Source organism: Marmota flaviventris, chromosome 1, assembly GCF_047511675.1.
Source record: "Marmota flaviventris isolate mMarFla1 chromosome 1, mMarFla1.hap1, whole genome shotgun sequence".
Classification (NCBI taxonomy): domain Eukaryota; kingdom Metazoa; phylum Chordata; class Mammalia; order Rodentia; family Sciuridae; genus Marmota; species Marmota flaviventris.
This window is the reverse complement of record NC_092498.1, coordinates 56,093,203-56,113,194: the sequence shown is the minus strand read 5'-3', so window position 1 is coordinate 56,113,194 and position 19,992 is coordinate 56,093,203. Positions and strand designations below refer to the sequence as shown.

The window sequence follows — 19,992 nt, the reverse complement described above, 5'->3', positions numbered from 1 at the left end:
AATCTCAGTTCCTCAAGTTGTGTAATCAAAAAGGCAGTAGAAAATTGTCCCCTCCTCCAAGCCTGCCTTTCACACAGTTGCCATTATGTCCAGTGAAGTGCTTTGAGCTACATACATGTTTTACCTCCAGAGTCTCCTTAGCACCAAGGCCTGGAAGCTCTGGAGTATATTCTCCAATTAATTCTGTCCTCCAGAATTAAACCACAGCTCAGATTCTTAGGTTCCGTGTATCTGGAATACAGCTCAAGGTACTGCAGGACAGTAATGAATATCTCCAGTTGTTTCTGAAAGCAGTTAAGGCTCATCATGTCCTTTAACAAAACGTAGAAAATAAGTGGTGTTTTCAATACCAATAATTGAACATGTACAAAAATGTGTGTAAATTGTGTCTATTAGGTTAATTACCAAAACAGTTAAAATTTATTTTGTTATTTGCTGTTGATCTATTTTAAAAAGTTAATTCTTCCTTGGGTCAGGGGTGATCTTCATTTCAATTTTGGAAGCATAGGCATAGGAAAAATTAATTTATTCTGAGATTAGCATTTATTTACTTTGTCAAAAATAATTAGCTTACATGGTTTCAATTTACAGTTTCTACAGTCTTTTATTTAGACAGCTAACAGATTCAGAAAGTGTTTATTGCTTGTAAAGCCAGCTGATAGGAGGACAGGGATGCTAATTATTTGGCTGAAAGTAAGGTTGTTGTATGTATTTAACTTCAGGATATAGGAACACCCTTCTGTAAAAGGCCATTTAGCTAAGGTGACTCCAGTAGAGATAGGGTATATTCTTTTAATGAATTTTGTTTGTTTGTTTTTAATTGTGTGTGTATGTGTGTTCATGACTTCAGATCACCACTCAGAGCTCTTATTTCTTCAACTTGTGATTTCTCTCCCCATTGTGCTCAAAGATGCAAACTACTTACATGTACTGCTGTCCCCTGGGGCTTCCTTTTAAAAGACCAGACTTACTGCTTCATGCTTTCAATTGATTGCTTTTATTTTTATGAACTAGCTTAAATTTTTTTAGTCTTCTGAAATTCTCTTTCACCTAATTTATTTATTTATTTATTTTAAATTTAGGTGGCCACTTGCCAGGGTAAGCCCTGAGTCCTTTCTTTCGTAAATAGGACCAGGCTTGGTTAAGCCCTTCTGTAACAGAGTGTTACAGTTCCAGTGCTGTCCTCCACACTCAATATGGCCAGAAAATAAGTGGAGACAGGACGCTTGCTCTGTGTACTTTTCAACGTTTATTGATTCACTCTGTGGTTATTAACTCAGAACCTGCATGAAGAGGTGAAAGATAAGCAGTTCCTGTTGGCACTGTGGGGAGCTCAGAGCAAACAGGTGTGGGAGGCTGTTTTCACTGCTAGGTATTGAGAGACTCCTTCAGTTTATCCAAAATAAAGGAGTCTTTTTCTTCTAAGGATCCTCAAGGATTAATGAGGACTTGAATTATACTTCCAGTCTTTTAGGAGCTCAGCAAGTAAAACCAATCTACTCGGATATACTTTGGCAACTGAATGGATCTCTGCTCATACGGTGTGAAAATATTCCTAGTAGCACACAGGACTCTCAGGTATTTGGGAGAAAGTCAAACCTACATAAATATTTCTGTATTTGTCCTCAGGGATTCCCTAAGATCTTAGGTTATAGCTTTTGAAAATGTAGGAGTTTGGTATATCTTTAAATCATATTTGTTTCTCTGGACATGTCCTGTTCTCTAATATTCTCTTTCTCCTTCCCCAATATATGTGTGTGTATATGTTTTTGGTGAATATATGTATTTATTTGTATGACACATGTGCATATTCACAGAATATCCATGAGTGAGAAAATGAAGGTGAAACCAAGATTCCTACGAAAACTTAATTTGACTTGTCACATTTTAGAACATCTTTATTTGTAAACTTTCTTTTATGACAATTTGTATTGTTGTTTACTTAGTATGCTTTAAAAATGGTAATGTTGGTGCTGGAGTTTTGGCTTAATAGTAGAGCACTAATTCGATCCTCAGTACCACATAAAAATAAATAAAGGCATTGTGTCCATCTACAACTAAAAAAATATATATTTTTAAAAATGGTATTGTTAGTTCACAGTAAATAAGCATCAGTCCTTTACATTTGAATAGGAGTTTATAGTTGACAGGCACTTTTAAAAATATGTTTTCTTTTTTTTCCAAAAAAACCCTCTGAAGAAGAAAGACAGGTCTTAGTATCCGTATTTCATGAGCTGAGAATTTAAGTTACATGCACTATCCTCAGTTTCATGGGAGGCTATGGTGCCAGTAGTGGCGCCCACGGCTCTTGCCTGCTGTCCTACCCACCCTCACCACCACCACCAGTGATGTGGAGGGTCAGAAAGTTGGCAGTACTGACCTTACCTCACCCCTGGCTCCCTTCCCTGACTTAGGTCCCTGAGGGAGAAAATGACAGCGTGGCCAGATGCACATATCTTTATTTCCAGCAAGGCCTCTACCCTGAATCAATCTTAATTCCTATTTGACTAGCTAGACTAAAAAGCTATAAAAATTGTGTAGGTTTGTATTCTTAATAGTTGACATTCTGACTGGAGTGAGATGAAATCATACAGTAGTTTTGATTTGCATTTCTCTAAGTGCTAGAGATGTTGAACATTTTTTCATATATTTGTGGATTGATTGTATATCTTCTTCTGAGAAGTGTCTGTTCAGTTCCTTGGCCCATTTATTGATTGGATTATTTGTTCTTTTGGTGTTAAGATTTTTGAGTTCTTTATATATCCTACAGATTAGTGCTCTAACTGACGTACTTGTGGTAAAAATTTGTCCCTAAATTGTAGGCTCTCTATTCATCTCACTGATTGTTTCTTTTGCTGAGAAGAAGCTTTTTAGTTTGAATTCATCCCATTTATTGATTCTTGATTTTAATTTTTGTGCTATAGGAGTCATATTAAGGTAGTTGGGGCCTAATCCGACATGATGGAGATTTGGGCCTACTTTTTCTTCTATTAGGCGCAATGTCTCTGGTTTAATTCCTAGGTCCTTGATCTACTTTGAGTTGGATTTTGTGCATGGTGAGAGATAAGGGTTTAATTTCATTTTGTTGCATATGGATTTCCAGTTTTCCCAGCACCATTTGTTGAAGAGGCTATCTTTTCTCCAGTGTACGTGTTGGCGAGGATGTGGGGAAAAAGTCACACCCGTATATTGCTGGTGGGACTGCAAATTGGTGCAGCCAGTATGGAAAGCAATTTGGAGATTCCTTGAACCACCATTTGACCCAGCTATCCCACTCCTCGGTCTATACCCAAAGGACTTAAAAACAGCATACTACAGGGACACAGCCACATCAATGTTTATAGCAACACAATTCACAACAGCTAAACTGTCTAGGAACCAACCTAGATGCCCTTCAGTAGATGAATGGATAATGAAAATGTTGTGTATATACACAATTAAATACTATTCATCATTAAAAGAGAATAAAATTATGGCATTTGCAGGTAAATGGATGGAGTTGGAGAATATAATGCTAAGTGAAGTTAGCCAATTCCCCCCAAAAACAAATGCAGAATATTTCCTCTGATATAAGGATGCTGATTCATAATGGGATGCGGTGGGTGGGGGGGAGCATGGGAGGATTAGAGGAACTCTAGATAGAGCAAAGAGGTGGGAGGGGAAGGGAGGGGCATAGGGATAGGGAAGACGGTGGAATGAGATGGACATCAGTATCCTAAGTACATGTATGAAGACACGAATGGTGTGACTCTACTTTGTGTACAACCAGAGATATGAAAAATTGTGTATGTGTAATATGAATTGTAATGCATTCTGCTATCATATATAACAAATTAAAATTTAACAAATTAAAAAAAATGTCTAGGTGACCAAACATACTGTACTGGTATTCAAATAGCCCAAATGACAAATGATGTTGTTGCAAGTGGCATAGACTTCCTGAAAGAGTGAACATCTAATAAAGTGTAATTCCAATCAGAGTATAAAAATGAAAATGTAATTCCTTTGATTTACATAGTTTTGTTTGAGAAAATTTGATATATATATTAAAACAGCATAAAGTAATCAAGTACATATATAAAGCAGTGTTAGAATCAGGAATGCCCTGTGGGGTATTTGAAAGTCATCTGGGATGAAAGCTGGGAATGTAGGACAGTTCTTTCTAGTGTAGGACTGTTCTGGAGTTTGCCTGCCAAATGCCAAGTGTGTTTTCTGAATTAGTATGACAATCGGAATTATCCCTACAAATTTAAAGAATTGGGGGCCTAGGATATAGCTCAGTGGTAAAGTACTTGCCTGGCATGCATGAAGCCCTGGGTTCAATCCCCAGCGCTGCCAAAAAGAAAAAAAAAAAACAAAACAAAACAAGGGAAAAGAAGGAGAAGGAGAAGGAGGAAAAAAAGATGTTTTAGATGACAGGGCCATTGGTGCAGGAAGTCCTCTTCTTCAGCCACTTCAGAAAGATGCATAAACCTAAGGACTCAGGAGAACAGAGATTTCCCACCATGTCTAGCCTGAAGCTCATAGCCCTGTGGTTTCATCTGGACAGGAGGGCAGCGAATATCTACTTTAATTTTTTGCCCCAAGCTCTAGATAGGATTTTAGCCCTCATCTTTCTTTATCTGAGGTACTGTTCTGCATTCCTATGGTTGAATGTCTTTGTACATTGTCTCTTGTCACTGTCCTTGTATTTAGGTTCCAAAAGAGTTATGAAAAGGGGGATTAAAAGCATCCAAGGAAACTGAAGGACCTTTGTGTTTTAAAATACTTGCAGTATTGAACTTTTTTTGATATAAGTAATTTTTGACTGTGCAAATACATGGCTAAATTATTTTGGTTATAAATAATAAGAATTTTTTCTCGATCAGTCTGGAGGATGTATTTTGCTGCAAACTCTATGCTATTTTAATAATTGGATTTGTGAATTATTTAATGAAGTTAATCTTTAATGACAGTGAAGATCAGTATGAAAGAAAGTATTCACTTCCTATGATGTGATTTCGGGAATCAGTGTTTTCACTTTCTCTTCTTTCCAAAGGATTGTGTTGGTACTAGATACTCCTAGGTTCAAATTCTCCAGATTTGCTACAGGGTGGTTATTTGATCTAAAACAAATTAATCAATTTCTCTAGGCCTTACTATAAAACTTAATCATCAGTAATATGATGATGCTGATGTTTAATAGCATGTTTGCAAAGATGAAGGTAAAAATCTGACGCGGTTTTCTCCTGGTACTTACTCCTATATATTCGTCATGCAGTGTGACCACAGTACTGTTAAAAAATTATGTCTTTTCCTTGACCCAAGTGAGTACATAGTGTAAACAACTTTCATAGTTGTTCTTTTGAAAGTATTGGAGTACTTTAGTAGACCCATGACATTCTGCAAACAAAATATACAGTATAATATGTGAGGTCTTGTCTTATATAATATGAACCATAAATTTACTTACTTTTCTCAAGAAAAAAAAAAAAGAGCCCTCCACTTGAGATAACTGTGTCAGCAAACCTAAGCAGCAACACAGAGCTGAGTTGAGTCAGGCATGTGGGCAGACGGTAGGCTTGCCAGCTGGGTGATGCACGCAGCAGCCGGGAGTCGCAGCTTTCAGTGTACACATTTGCATGTCATGGACATTTGGGTTGCACAAAAATATCAAAACCACAAATATTAAATCGGAAATGTTCAAGGATATACTATCCTTCACCTAAAAATGATCTCTGTATACATGAACACTTTTAGCTATGTTTCCTATTTTTTTCAATTTTAAAATGATAATGCTAAAAGTGTTCACATATTGTTTTCCTCTTCTCTTGTAGCTTTTTTAAGAATAAATCTCTAAAAGTAGACTTACTCTATCCACAGACATAAACCTTTTATGGTACTTGAAGTAATTGTCAGATTTTCTATAGGTAATATATAGATTTACACTGTCCCAGTTAAGTAGTTTCAGCTCTCTCTAACCAGGTGAATTTTCTTTCAAGTGTTTGGGGAAACTAATTTAATAGGTAAAATATTGATTTAAATTGCATTTCTTTATTAATGAATTTGAACATTTAATTTTTGTATCTTTTGTATATCTTATATTTATTCATTCATATTTTCTCTGTTTACATTATAAGATTACTTAGTAATCTGAGCCTTTGTAGGGGTTTGGAAAAATCAGATTTTTAATCTAATTATATTTTTCTGCACTTTTCTTTTAGCTCCAGTAATAAATCGATTCACAAGGCGTGCCTCAGGTAAGTCTGATTCTACTATGGCTTTTGCTTACTTATGGGAACATTTACAAAATGGGCAAGAAGTTACAAAGAAAAATTGCTGTAGATTAATAACTTCTTTGTCATTTTCCCAGAAATCAAAACCATCTGACATAATCATGAATTAGGCAATAATTGAAAATGTTCTCTGAGTAACTAAATATATAAGTTATGCTGTAGCCTAAGCTGATGTACCTTTTAAATGGAGATTCTCATCCCAGTGTGTAACTTGCTACATTTTGGTAAAATTACTACTTGCATGGTTCTCTGATTTACCAGCTACAGTTTAGAAGCAGTGATTTTAGAAGATGGGTGAAGTGATGAGTGAGAGTTTTTAATTAGGGGCAGGAAGACTCTTAAAATGCAGATTGAAGAACTTATCATTATGGAGTCATTTAGGATAGGAATATATTACTTTATATTTGTTAATGTCCTGAGGCTATTGCTGTCTTTAAATTTACCACAGTAACCTTATAGATAGTCATAGGACAGCCCTATAACAAGTGCTTAAATTAGGTTCTTTATAGTGTTCTACCTGAACTGGTAGGGAAGTATGGGATGTAATTAAGAACAATTTCTGTCCAAAATAGTTTAAGTAAAGTGAATTTGGTCATTGAAATGAATAAGCTATTATTTGAAAAGTCACACTGTGGAATCCCTTCTTCTCTGAAGATAGGGGGCAAATGATGTACTACTATATTTGGTTTGAGAAAAATCATGCTCCCTTGTAAATATAAGTAGAATTATTCTTTTGAAAAACAAAAGGTAAACATTTCAAACAGATGACCTTTGGAGCTTGAATATTATATATGAATAATTTATTTCATGAAATTACCTTATTTTCACCTGTGCTATATAATAAAGATGCTTTAAGGTTGAATTTTATTTTTAATTTGTTAGCAGTTTCTGGTTCAATTTAATCTTGCTATATAGTGATCAGGTCTATAAAGACAGGAATGAGGAAAATTTACTTCATTGGTATGGTATCTACATTGCCATTCTGAGGTTTTTGTAATATCAAAGTGTATTTATTTTAAATGGTGAAGGAAAAAGTATCGATTGTAATGCCTTTGGTGGAATGAGTTATTTTATATCAGTAAGGCATTAAATTTATCTCAAGCAGAGATACCAAACTTGACCTTTATGAACAGTGATGGAAACAAGGAAGGAAGAATAAGAATCAGTATCATCGTGTCTTAATGATGTGAAATCCTTTCAACAGAAACTTAGGAGTCTTAAAATAAGTAGTCTCCCTTTCTGCTGCAAACTGTATGACATATGACTTTTATTTCTGGGTAAACTCCTTTAGTATTTGTATAATATATTTATCATTAATTGATAGATCAGGGCTCCAGTGTATAAGTTAGTTTAAAAAAACCATTATTCCATTATTTTACATCCCTCTTCCACCAAATGTGTGTTCAGTATATCTCATCAAAACTTAGCTGAGAATGTAGAGATGATGGGATACTAGGAAAAAAATTAAAATTAAAAATCAAATGTTGCATTTATTCCTAGAATGACATATATTTAGAAATATTAATTAAGCGCAATAGGATACAGTTTGATATAAATCAGGTGATAGAAATTCAGGAGTCTTGTTATACTTAAAAATAAGACTTGGGGGCTGGGGTTGTGGCTCAAGTGGTAGCGTGCGCGCCTGGCAAGTACGGGGCGCTGGGTTCGATCCTCAGCACCACATAAAAATAAAATAAAGATGTTGTGTCCACCAAAAATTAAAAAAACTCTCTCTCTTTAAAAAAAAAAAAGCCTTAATGGGTAAAATTGTTATCTAATAATGCAGAATGTTGGGAACCATAATGAAAATGATTTTTGACAGTATTGGAAGGAAAAGAGAACCAATTTATGGAGAATACCTATGCTAAGCATTTTAAATACATTATAAATCTTTGGTTATAGGAGAGGAAATTATATTTAGTATCTTAGATAAAAAGAACAGTGGTATAAGAAGCAAAAAACTAAATGGGACCTACTTAATTATCTACACATCTAAAATTTATATTGGGTTTCTTATTTTTCTTATGAAAGTTTGTCTAGAATTATTATTATTATTTTTGGCAAAGAAGGATATAGGGACCATCTTAAGACATCCTAAAGAGGATATTCTTCAGCTCTCTTTGAAAATTTGATCTAGTGGCTAAAAATGAGGTTTAGTAGAGGAAGATATACATCAGCTTCTTTGAAAGTAACATTTCCAGAAAATTTTAAAAATAAGTGATTTCTCAATTGTGATAACTAAGAATATTTCTTAAGATATCTTTTGCTCATCAAGTTTTATTTGAGAAATATTTTCTTTTCCAAAGTAAATTATAAAACTGTAACATAAGAAGTAAAATTTAGGGGAAAAAAGTCAGATAAATCAACTAGAAGTCTGTATGTAAATTTGTTTCTTATTCATCTATTTAAAAATAATAATTCAAAAAAATAAATGCTAGATTGCCTGTATTACATATTACATAATATATGCTACATATCACAATAATAACTTTGTGGTGCTGAGTATTCAGTTACTGCTGAAAGAATGAAAAAATGTTCTAAGTTTCCTATATCTTTGCGTTTTTGGCTTTTGATAGTTGTACTGCATCTATTAAAATTTTCAAACCTGAATAATTTCAATAAAACATTCCCCACCTTTTTGTTCCTTTTTCTTTTGTTAGCTTCATGAAGAAGAATCTTTCAGTTAGGAGATATTTACCAAATACATTATTTAGGATTGCAGTACTAAGTACTATTTGTCCTAAACTCTCCTGTCTTTATGTGTTTTCAGTGTCTGCCCATAAATCTGTCAGTCATCATTTTTATAAGTAAAAAGATCAGTTTCTCTCAATATTTCCAAACAGAACTTCTAGAATCTTTAAGAATGGTGTAGCGGTGTTAGGGTTTCATGAGCCAGTTTTCCATTTCGTGCAGGGATGAGAGGCACGGGGTGGAGTGATTAGTGGGAATGAGTGAAGAAAGGTGCTGGGAGAACAGGGCCTCACCCCCCAGGTTAGGTCGGGCAGGTTCTGCAAAACTTGAAGAATAGCAGCTGGACGCCTTCTGAGATGCAGCTGTATAAATCCTCCTGTGTCTTCCGACAGCATCTCATAACCTTAGTTTTGAACAGCACTCCAGAACCCCATTGTTAAAAAAATACTGCTTTTGCTCCTTTAAACCTATTTCAAGTCTTAGTAATCATTTCTTTAAAAATACAGAGAAATATATACACAAAGTTATTAACCTCACTGAGGTTTCTTTTCCTTTCCCCTCCTCAGTTTGGGACCTTAACACCTATATTCAAGTTTGTCCTGAGGGCTAAGTTAAATGGTTTCAATAAAGTTCCCAGCCGAGTGTTGAGTCTCTCAAAAATGTTAGTGCTCAGCCCTCTTCTCCTGAAAATGGTTTAAAACAAAACAATAAAACCCTTAGTTTTGTATGTGAGCCTGTCAGAGAAAAGCCTTGGAGAGTTATAACATGATTTGATATTAATCTTTAATAAGGGCATCTCTTTTATATTGTTTGTCTACTACCAATTTTTAAAATGTCTACAGAATGGTTTCCCTCTGGTTTTTGTCTCTTTGAACTAACAAAAAAGAGAAAGAAAGAAAGGCCTGATCAGTCTGGAGACAATGCCTTGCATCACGAGGTCAGGCCTCTCTGAAGTTTTTTTATCACAAGGTTTCATTTTGATCACAGTCAGTCTTGTAGAAAGCTTTAAAGAAGAGCTCAGTGAGCACCTTTACCTAGGTTCCCCAGTTGTTAATGTTTTGCTACATCTTTCCCCTCCTTTTTTTGCACACACACTTTTATTTTTTTATTGAGCCTTTATGGAATCCTAAATACTGGAGAATATAACTCCTGAGAACAATATAACGTAACACTCATGGAATTGAAACTTGCTACAATAAGGTTGGCTAATATACAGTTTAGAGTTAGATTTCCCTAGTTGTCCTAATTGTTCTCTTCCCCTGTTTTTATTAAGTCCATTCATGTATTTATTATTTATATTGCATTTAATTGTCATAACTCAGTTTTTCTCATCTTTCAGAGATCGACTTCCTGAAATTTTTGAAATTTGCTTTTTCAAAAGTTTTTATCCCTAACAGTGGAACAGTTTCCTGTATTGCTTGGCATGGGCCCAGCCACTGCCTAGTCAGTGTGCCCCATTGGCATCTATGAATCTTTCCATTGGCATTTGGTATTGCCTTTATGGACTACTGTTGAGCATTACTTGCTCTAAAGTAATTATTTCTTAGAAGTGAAAACGGAACTCCAAATTATGAATTGCGTGTTTTCATGTGGGAATAATTAATCCACTCATCAAAGTTTTACCATGAACATTGGATTTTAGAGAGAGAGAGAGAGAGAGAGAGAGAGAGTGTGTGTGTGTGTGTGTGTGTGTTTAAGATGGGCACAATGCCTTTATTTTATTTGTTTATTTTTTTATGTGGTGCTGAGAAACAAACCCAGTGCCTCACACGTGCTAGGCAAGTGCTCTGTACCACTGAGCCACAATTCTAGCCCTACAGTATATTTTTAACAAAGTTGTAATTTTGTCTAAACTAGCCTTCAGAAAAACTCAGAGGTGAAATTAAAGCCTTTAAATTTCACACACTCACTGTGAAACATATTAAGAATCTCAGTAAAATCACCCCAAACAGAAAATGATTAGTCTCTGAGAAAGTAGTCAACTAGGAGAAGTTCAGATTTGTCTTGAATCTGATTCGGAGACCATATGCTTCCTTGATTCAGGGAACATATGCTTCCTTTTGTTTTGTTTTGGAAATATTTTGTAGCCTTGGTGTTCATTGTTTCTACTTTAAAGTTTCTTGATGATAAGAACTTTTAATTCTCAAATTATCATCTCCCCCCTAGAGGTGATTCTCATATCATCAAACCAATTTGCCAGTATGATTATAGTTATGTTTATATTTTATTTTTTGAAATCAGCCTCATTATGTATAACATTTTGAGCTTGGTGATCACCAGTACTTGACATTGCATGCTGGGAACATACTACTTTCACCAGTGAGATTACTAATTGATTCTGCAAATGTTTACTAAGAACTGACTCCTTTGTGCCAGGTGTAGTTCTAGGGATGCAACAAGAAAAAGTTTGTAGCCCTTAAGAAGTTCACAGTTCAGCTGGAAGGCTGGCCATGACTCATATTGTGGTAGATACCATAATATCCATGAAGTGAAAGGAAAATAGCATGGTTCTCCCTGGGCATAGCTCACAGAAAGGGTGCTACTTGAGCTGGTCTTTAAGCTTTTAACATGCATTTCACTGGGAAAATAAGAGAAGGGAATATTTGTGCTTTATTGCTAATAGCTAGCTATTTTTATTAAGTATTATTGTATAAACTTCATTTGCACAGTACGTTGCTAGGCATTTTACCTCTGCTGTCAGGCACCTCTCACATGTAGTGAGTAGATGACTGTGGCCATTGACAGCAGGGACTTAAGGCCTGGAATGATTTCTGCCTTTAATACACCCTCACATCAAAGTGTTAGCATCTGCTTTGCCAAGGGAGGCCATATAGGCTCTGAATCCAGGTAGACCAAGCTCTCTTACTTAATATATCTACTTACTAAAAACGTGTGTGTTTGTCCTTAGTGACCTTTGTAAGCTTGGTTGCATTATAAAATGAAGATAATACACAACTCACAAGATTTTTTTATTAATTGAGCAGTAGATAATCTGTGAAAAACATGTAACAGTATTCTCTCCAGCTTAGTTTGACACTTTTGGCCTGTTGTCTAAATATGTCTCACAGATAGGCAGGGGCCTCTAAGAACCCTGGGCTGGATGTGGTTGTGGGTTAGAAGCAGCTTGTGTACTTCAGAGTTTGACATGAAGAATTAGATGGAAAGATGACACCCAAGGTAAGGGTCAGTTCCCCTGAGGCAACAGATGAAACCAGAGCTGCCAGTATTGGGCAAGGGAGTTGAAAAGAGATGTCAGAGGGTGGGACCTGGAGAGGTTCTTTGAGATGCCAGAGTCCACATGCCTTGGTCCAGGCTTCTTCCTCATTGGGGATGGAAGTCCATTAAGGGCTCCCAGCCATTTCCTGCACCTGTTAATTCTGTTTCCCCAGATTAATGTTAAAACATATTCTTCCTTGTAGTCTTGTTGCAACTAAAAGAAAGTGAATGGAGCAGGTGCCGCTCCCATCTCATCTCCAGCCACTTGTCTGTCCTCCATACCCTTGCAGCCCTGATTTACTATCTAGCCAGCCTATCTGCCTGCCTGCCTGCCTTTCTACTTTCTTTCCACTGAGTATTGAACCCAGAGGCACTTTCCCATTGAGCCACATCTCCAACCCTTTTTATTTTAATTTTTTTTAAATTTTGAGACAGGGTCTCCCCTAAGTTGCTTAGGGCCTTGCTAAATTGCTTTGGCTGGTCTGAACTTGGGATCCTCCTATTTTACCTCTTGAGTTGCTGGGATTACAGGTATGCGCCATTGCGCCTGGTTGATATTTCTTAAGCATATTGTGTTCTTCTGCATCTTAGCATGCTGGGGGTCTTGGAGCCCAGTGGAATGTATGGAAGTGTTGAGTCTCTGGTTCATTTTTGTTAGGCCTAGAAATGCTGATTAACTTTTCCAAGGCTAATGAGGAATTAGACTATCTCTTTAACTTGCCAGTATTTCTCCCAGAATTCTCCTTGAGCCTCTAGGGCAGGGAGAGAGAAGGTTAAACAACTGGATCACCAGTTCAGGTGGGCACAGGTGGGATGGGGAGTATCTTTCTATTCCTATAGCCTCCTCAGAGCCTTCTCACCAGTAGCTGTGCCAGGGGATGCCAAGGGGCTTAGAAGATGGCCTGGGACATATGTAACCCACTGAACCCCTGTGAATCGTCATTACTCCACTGCCTCTGGAGCTGGGGGGGAAAGTCAAGCAGTTAGGTAGATATATAAAACAGACATGAGTAGACAGAATGGAAATTTGGACTTAATTCAACCATTCTTCAGTTATTATTGAGTTTAGGTTTCTACTTCACAAACTCTCTGTGTAAAGAACCAGTTTTTTTTCTTTTTTCTCAGTTTGTTATAGACCAGCATTGTTATAAGATATAAAATTGCCACAGATATCAAATTGCCATAATAATTTCTCAGTAGTCTTAATCTCTGACTTTTATGGACTGCCATGGCTTAGGTGACTTGACCTTGATATGATCTACATGAAATATGACAATTCTCATGAAAACCTTTTATAAATTACAAATTAATGTAAAACAACTGCTTTTTTTTTTAAATAAACATTTATTTTACCTTCTTGTCATTTTGGTAGAATAGGCTGCAGTGTGTGAATGGAGCCCCTTGGAACAGTAGGTGATGGCATGTGGCAGCTCTGCTGCAGGTGTGCAATGCACGTGCCATTTCTAAAGCCTGGCATATGTGCCTCTTCCTGTTTGGAACACTCCACAGGCTTCTCTTGCCTGGTCTTATTACAGTTTAATTTGCAACTATATTCCCTATCCTCAGCATTTTTTCTTTTTGGTTGCCATCAATATATGGAGCCTGTACACATTATTGATACTATAATTTGTTCACATGTCTCTTTCCCTCTACTAAACTGTGAGGTTTATCATTAATGAGGTGAGAAAGATATATTTCTGAATTAAGTCCAAATAAAAATGGAGGGCTGGGAGTGTAGCTCTGTGGTAGAATGCTTTATCTAGCCTGTGTGAGGCCCTGGATATTCCATCCTGAGCACTGTGAGATTTAAAAAAAGAAGGGAGGGGTAAGGAAATGAGAGTACTAGTGGGATGGGAAAATTTGGTCAGGTGTCTGTGTAATAAGATTTCTGAGGAAGAATGTTATGGAATAAGGACAGATGTGACAGTAGTTACAGAATAAGGATGCTGAAGCGGAGGTTGGATGAAGTTTTATTGGAATTACAGAAGACGAAAAAAATGAAGGGGCTGGGGCTGTAGCTCCATGGCAGAGTGCTTGCCTACCACGTGTAATGCACCGTGTTTGATCCCTAGCACCACACAAAAATAAACAAATAAAAAATAAAGGCATGCTGTCCATCTACAACTACATTTTTTTTTTTTTTATTGAAGATGGGCTCTCAAATTGTTTACCAATTGGACATCAGAGTCTTCGGTAATGATGGCAAAATTGGAGTGGAAAGACAACTAGATACCATCAGGAAGGGTACCTGAATGACACAAATCTCAGAGGAACACAGTGTTTACATGGGAGTACCAGGTCGTAGTCTGGATGCCAGTGGGAGAGCCACAAGGTGCCCTTACTACCTTGCAGATTCACTGTGTACAGGAGTGGTGGCCTCCAAGGGAAGTAATGTTCTTGGAGCAGAACCATTTCTCAGATAAGGCAGAGAAATGTCAGAAATGTTTTATGAATGAATTTGAGAATGAGGGGAATGTGTTAAAAAGAAGGGTAGCGGTAGACAGGAGGAATCATGTTCAGCAGTTCAACTGAGGAAGTTACTAAGCAATACCATTCCCAGGGGCTGTATTAATGCCCATCAATAAGTACTCTGAGTTCTTGAGAAACATAAGTCTAACTGGGAAGCTTAATGAGTGGGAAGATGAAATAGGCAAAAACATGGTTGTCTGGAGGGTCTGTATTTTGTGGATGATCAAGGGCGACAGAACAGAGGACATAGTTAGATCTAATGGGGTTTAGGTTATAATTTATTCACCATAAATGCTTGTTAAACTAAGCTTTCCTTAAAAACTATCTTTGTCAGCCTCCCAAGACAGCCCTTCAGCCTTCTGATACTTCCTTTAACTTAGCTTAAGAAGGAAGTTTGATGTAGAGTGAAGAGGTTGAATTGGGGGCCATTTTTTCATTTATTGAGTAAATAATTCACGAGGGCCTAGACTGTGTTTGGGTGTGGGCTGGGCTCTGAGGAAGACAGACATAGTTTATGATCTTAGGTTCATTGTTTATTAGCTGTGTGACTTGGACAAATTACCTAAAGCATCTTCTATAAAACTAGGTGGTTGTGGTAATTCATGATGAGAACACACAAAACTTTTATAGCATAATACCTGACACATAGTGAGTGCTAAATAAACTGTTATGGTTTATTCAGCTCAGTTAATCAAATTTTAATTTAATAAAATGCCATAATATTAACATCCCTGTTTTTTTCTCCTGTAATTTACCATACTCAACTTTAATTGGCCAAAACATAATTTTGTGTGTATTTTACCATGAACTCCCCTACCCCAAATGTGGATTGGCTTATCATTGTATTGGTATCTTTGGGGCAGCAGGGATTTCTCTTAAATCTAAAAACAACCATTAGATGTTTTTAGATAAGAACAAAAGTACAATCTCATTCTCCTTTAATTTATCAGCTGGATCCACATTTAGATTATTTTGAAAATAAATTGATCTTCCTTTTAAAATTTAGCCTGTTACTACGAACAGGTATATGTAGATACAGCCACCCCCTTAATCAGTGGGAACCAACTGCTACTTTGGAGCTAATTCTTGGAGAATGTTAGCATTACTGGGCCCTGAGTCACTGAGGCTCAACATGTATTTTATGCTAATTAATCATTTGATCATGTTTTCCGATACTTAAAAAATTAATAATACAACTAAAAAGCAAAATATGTGTTCAGGTCTTCCCTTTTATTTCCGGATATGAATCAGGTTATTCCTACTTCCAGCTATTGCAACCCCAGTATTTTCCCCTACCTTCAGTCAGGTGTTACTAAAACCAGAGAACATTGATTTCTTGATGTTTTATGGAAGACAGTATAACACTGCCCAAAACCTGAAATATAAATTTAATGGTATATTGTTTTCAAAATGATGGAAATGAGGGGCTTTTTATCAGAAAGACTAGTGAGCTTAGAAAAAATTAAATTGTTAGACCTGTTTCAAGAAATTCTGAATGTTTTCTTTACTGACGTTCATCAGAAAAGGAAGAACTGACATTCAAAAATATTTTAAAACAGAATTCCAAGTTATATCTTTTTTTACAAACAGATGTAGATGGTTTAATATTCTTGTCATATAAGTTAGAGTCATAGGGACACCCAGCATGTGTATGTGGCTTCTACGTTGTGAGGGCGTTTTCTGAACTGAGACTCCCTAGTTTCTGTGCTGAGTTTCAGCCACTTGCTGAGTGGTAATCTGCAGCAAAAACTGAAAGCTTGTACTTCCCGTATCTATTCAGTGGCTTTCTGAAAACTAGCTACTTTCAAATTGCCTTTCCATTTGGCATTTTCTCTCTATTCAGATTTTGTGAACCTGCTAGAATATATTTTTTTTCCCAGCACATTTCTATGAGGGGCTCTACTTAACATACTTTAAGCATATTCAAGTAGATTTGAAAGCTGGTTTTGGAGTTGAAATGATGAAAAAGAGTTAAGATCCAGAATTACATATTATTGATTAAAAAACATGATGTATTACACAGACCACTACTTAGGAGTTAAATGAAATGAAGTGATACTTTTAGAAGGGATCCTTGAGGTCAAACTGCATGGTTGGTGAGAGAGAAGTCCTCTGGATGGAGGTTGTAGCTGCAGGAGTAATGCATAATGTACTTTCTTCATGACACATTTTGAGCAGAGATCCTTAGGAGATTTTTATTTATTTTATTTTAAAAAATTTTTAAGTTGTAGATGGATACAATACCTTCATTTTATTTATTTTTATATGGTGCTGAGAATTGAACCCAGTGCCTCACATGTGCTGGGCAAGTGCTCTTCCACTGAGCTACAGCCCCAGCCCAAAATCCTTATGAGTTTTGAAGGTGGCCTGTGAGTTCCATATGTTTTTTTCTTGCACTTTTGTCAAAGAGTAAAATTCTCTAATGGAGTAGCTCAAAAGTTTGAGTAACGATGATTGTTTTGATTATGAACCTGAGCACAGTTTGTGAAAATAGTTTCTCAGCTGTTTTCCCCATGGTAATGTAGGAGAACCTCTGCCACAACATTTGAAGGAGGATCTCTTCACTTTATAGGTGTAGAAACTGAGGCAAAGAGTTTAACACGCCCAAAGTCATGTTTTTATTTTTAAAATCATTAGCCGGTTTTTTAGTGTTATTAAAACTAGTTTTTAAATATTAAATGAAAGTATGGACTAGTGGACTCTAACCATCTTGGATACCTTGAAGTCAAATCAGACAGGTATTTGTAAATATTTTACAGGAAATAAAATCAAACCATTTCTAGCTGTTTTTATTGGTTCTTTTTAGTTGTACATAATAATAGGATTCATTTTGACACTAATTATAAAAGCATGGAATATAATTTGTACTAATTCAGTTTCTAGTACTTACCCTCCCCTCCCTTTCTTCCAACCTCTGTTGTCTTCCCTGTACTTTATTGCGCTTTCTGTTATTTATAGTTTTTTTTTTTTTTTTTAATTAGTGTCCTATGGATGTACATAATGGTGAAATCCACTGTGGTACATTCATATATGTACTTAGGAATGTTGGGTCAGTTTCATTCCTCTATTTTTTCCCTATTCCATCTCTCCTCCCTACCCTTCATTTCCCTTGTCTACTCCAATGATCTTTCCTCTTTCGGGGACTGGTTTATTTCTCTTAGCATGATAGTCTCTAATTCTATCCATTTACCAGCAAATGCTGTAAGGTCATTCTTCTTTATGCCTGAGTAATATACTCCATTGTGTATATATATCACATTTTCTTTACCCATTCATCTGTTCAAAGGCTTGCTAGGAGATGGATACAATACCTTTATTTTATTTATTTTTATATGGTGCTGAGAATTGAACCCATTGAATTGGCTATTGTGAATTGTTATAGCTATTTTTTTTGTTATGATTTTTCCTGAATTTTGAAACTATTACACTAAATTCAAATAAAAAAGCAACTGAGTACTTTCTAGTGCTAGCATTGTTTTTCTGCACATCTTATAGGTGAAACATTTAAATTATGTTAGTGTTTTAAAGATGTTCTCTATATTTTAATCAATTCATTATTCAAAATTTCTGTATCCAAAATTATAAAATAGTTTACATTTCATGCTTTTAGCAATCGATTTGAGTGATTTGGATTAATTTTGATCTAAATTTAAGTGTTATTCCTTTCCCTTTACAGTTAGAAGTCTGAAAATATCATGTTGCTACCCAAATTAATGGATACATATCTAGAAATACTTAGAACTACAATATTGTTTGTTGACACATGGACTTAAGTGTATTTCTAGAAATGATTTGCTTGTAGTTTATTCAGGTTTGTAATTGCTCTTTGTCTCTCCTTGGAGAGGGAGAAAAACTTTAAATATCGGGAAAATTCATTTAAATTGATATAGTGACTACCATCTCTATAGTTTTCAAATGTCTGCAAATCACACAGGTTGATACAGGTACACTGAAGGATAATGCTGGGACCTGTATTAGTCAGCTTTGCTTGGTTTGTAGCATTGTAATTATTAAATATTATATTCCTTTGTAGTTACAGATCCTATAAAAAATGAAAAGATCCAGTTGTATCTGTTGGTATAACCTAGAAACAGATAAGACCAGCCCCCTAAGCACTCTAAAAGCCATATGTGCTAAGTGCTCTCTGGTGATTTGGAAGGAAGAAGAGGAGGTGAGGAGGAAGGGCATGGAGCTGGACCTGATGGAGGGAGGGATGAGAGGGGATGATGGTTGTGTTCAATTTCTCCGTTTTAATTTGAAATCATTTCCAGCTTCCATATCTTAAGTAATAATAAGTCAGGATCTTTTTTTTTTAATTTTTAATGATGAAATCATATTTCTAACTATAAAGTTAAATTATCAAGATTATTCCAGCTGAAAACTTTATGAATCAGTATCCATGTTTTTTATAGTTGTGATCAGTATATAAAGATATCTTTTATGTCATTTAAAAATTTAAATATTCAGTCAGTATGTATTTTGTAGTTCCGAAGGGTATAAAATGAAAACAAAGGGTGCTTGTCTCCCATTATTCCCAGTCGTGGTCCTGGAAATAACCACAGCTAACAGTTTCTTGTGTACTTTCTTAGACATTTTTATGCACATACATATTTAGTTGGAACTTACATGTCCTTGTTCATTTAACTGTGTTTTGTGTGCTGCTTTCCATATCCTCCCTTCTAGAGCTATCTCATTCTTCTTGGGAACTGAGCAGTGTTTCATTACATGGATGCTTTATAGAAACTATATGATCATTGTATCTTCATAGTATCTGTATAATCATTTGGCTTTTCTCTAACAGAGTTTAGCCACTATATTTTTGTGTAATTGTGCAAGTGTATCTATAGGATATATTTTTAGAAGTGGAACTGCTTAGTCAAAGGCATAAGCATGTGAAATTTGTCTAAACATTGTCAAATTGACCTTTAAAATAGCATACTAATTCATATTCCTGTCTTATGTTTAACACAGTGTAAAACACTCAGCATTACAGAAGTTTTAAATGTTTCTCAGTTTTATAGGTCAATTATGTTTGAGTTGGCATTTCCTTATTTATGGGTGCAGCTTAGTTTCTCTTCATTATTGTTGAGCATTTTTTTTTTATGTGTATGTATGAACTGCCTGTTCCATTTGAGTGTGTTTTTTTGTTTTGTTTGCCTTTCTAATTTGTAAGTGTTTGTGCTCTGAGATTAGAAGGCTGTGAGTTCAGATTTAGGCTTTGCTATTCACTAGTTGATTGACTTTGAGAGGGAAATTCAGTTTATTATCTGTAAAATATAGTGATAAAAGTCCTTAAACTCATGGATATTATTAATTGATTAATAAGATAATGAATGTAAAG

General features: G+C 35.7%; 1 protein-coding gene across 2 annotated transcripts in view; it reads left to right on the top strand.

The window, feature by feature from the left end:
* The window catches only part of Prkar2b (protein kinase cAMP-dependent type II regulatory subunit beta), a 94,979-nt gene that overhangs the window by 17,426 nt on the left and 57,561 nt on the right, over nucleotides 1–19,992 (top strand). For both annotated transcript variants that reach the window (XM_027926467.2, XM_071613001.1), the window contains exon 2: nucleotides 6,204–6,239. In XM_027926467.2, coding sequence (XP_027782268.1) covers nucleotides 6,204–6,239 — 36 coding nt within the window. The remainder of the gene's footprint in view (nucleotides 1–6,203; nucleotides 6,240–19,992) is intronic.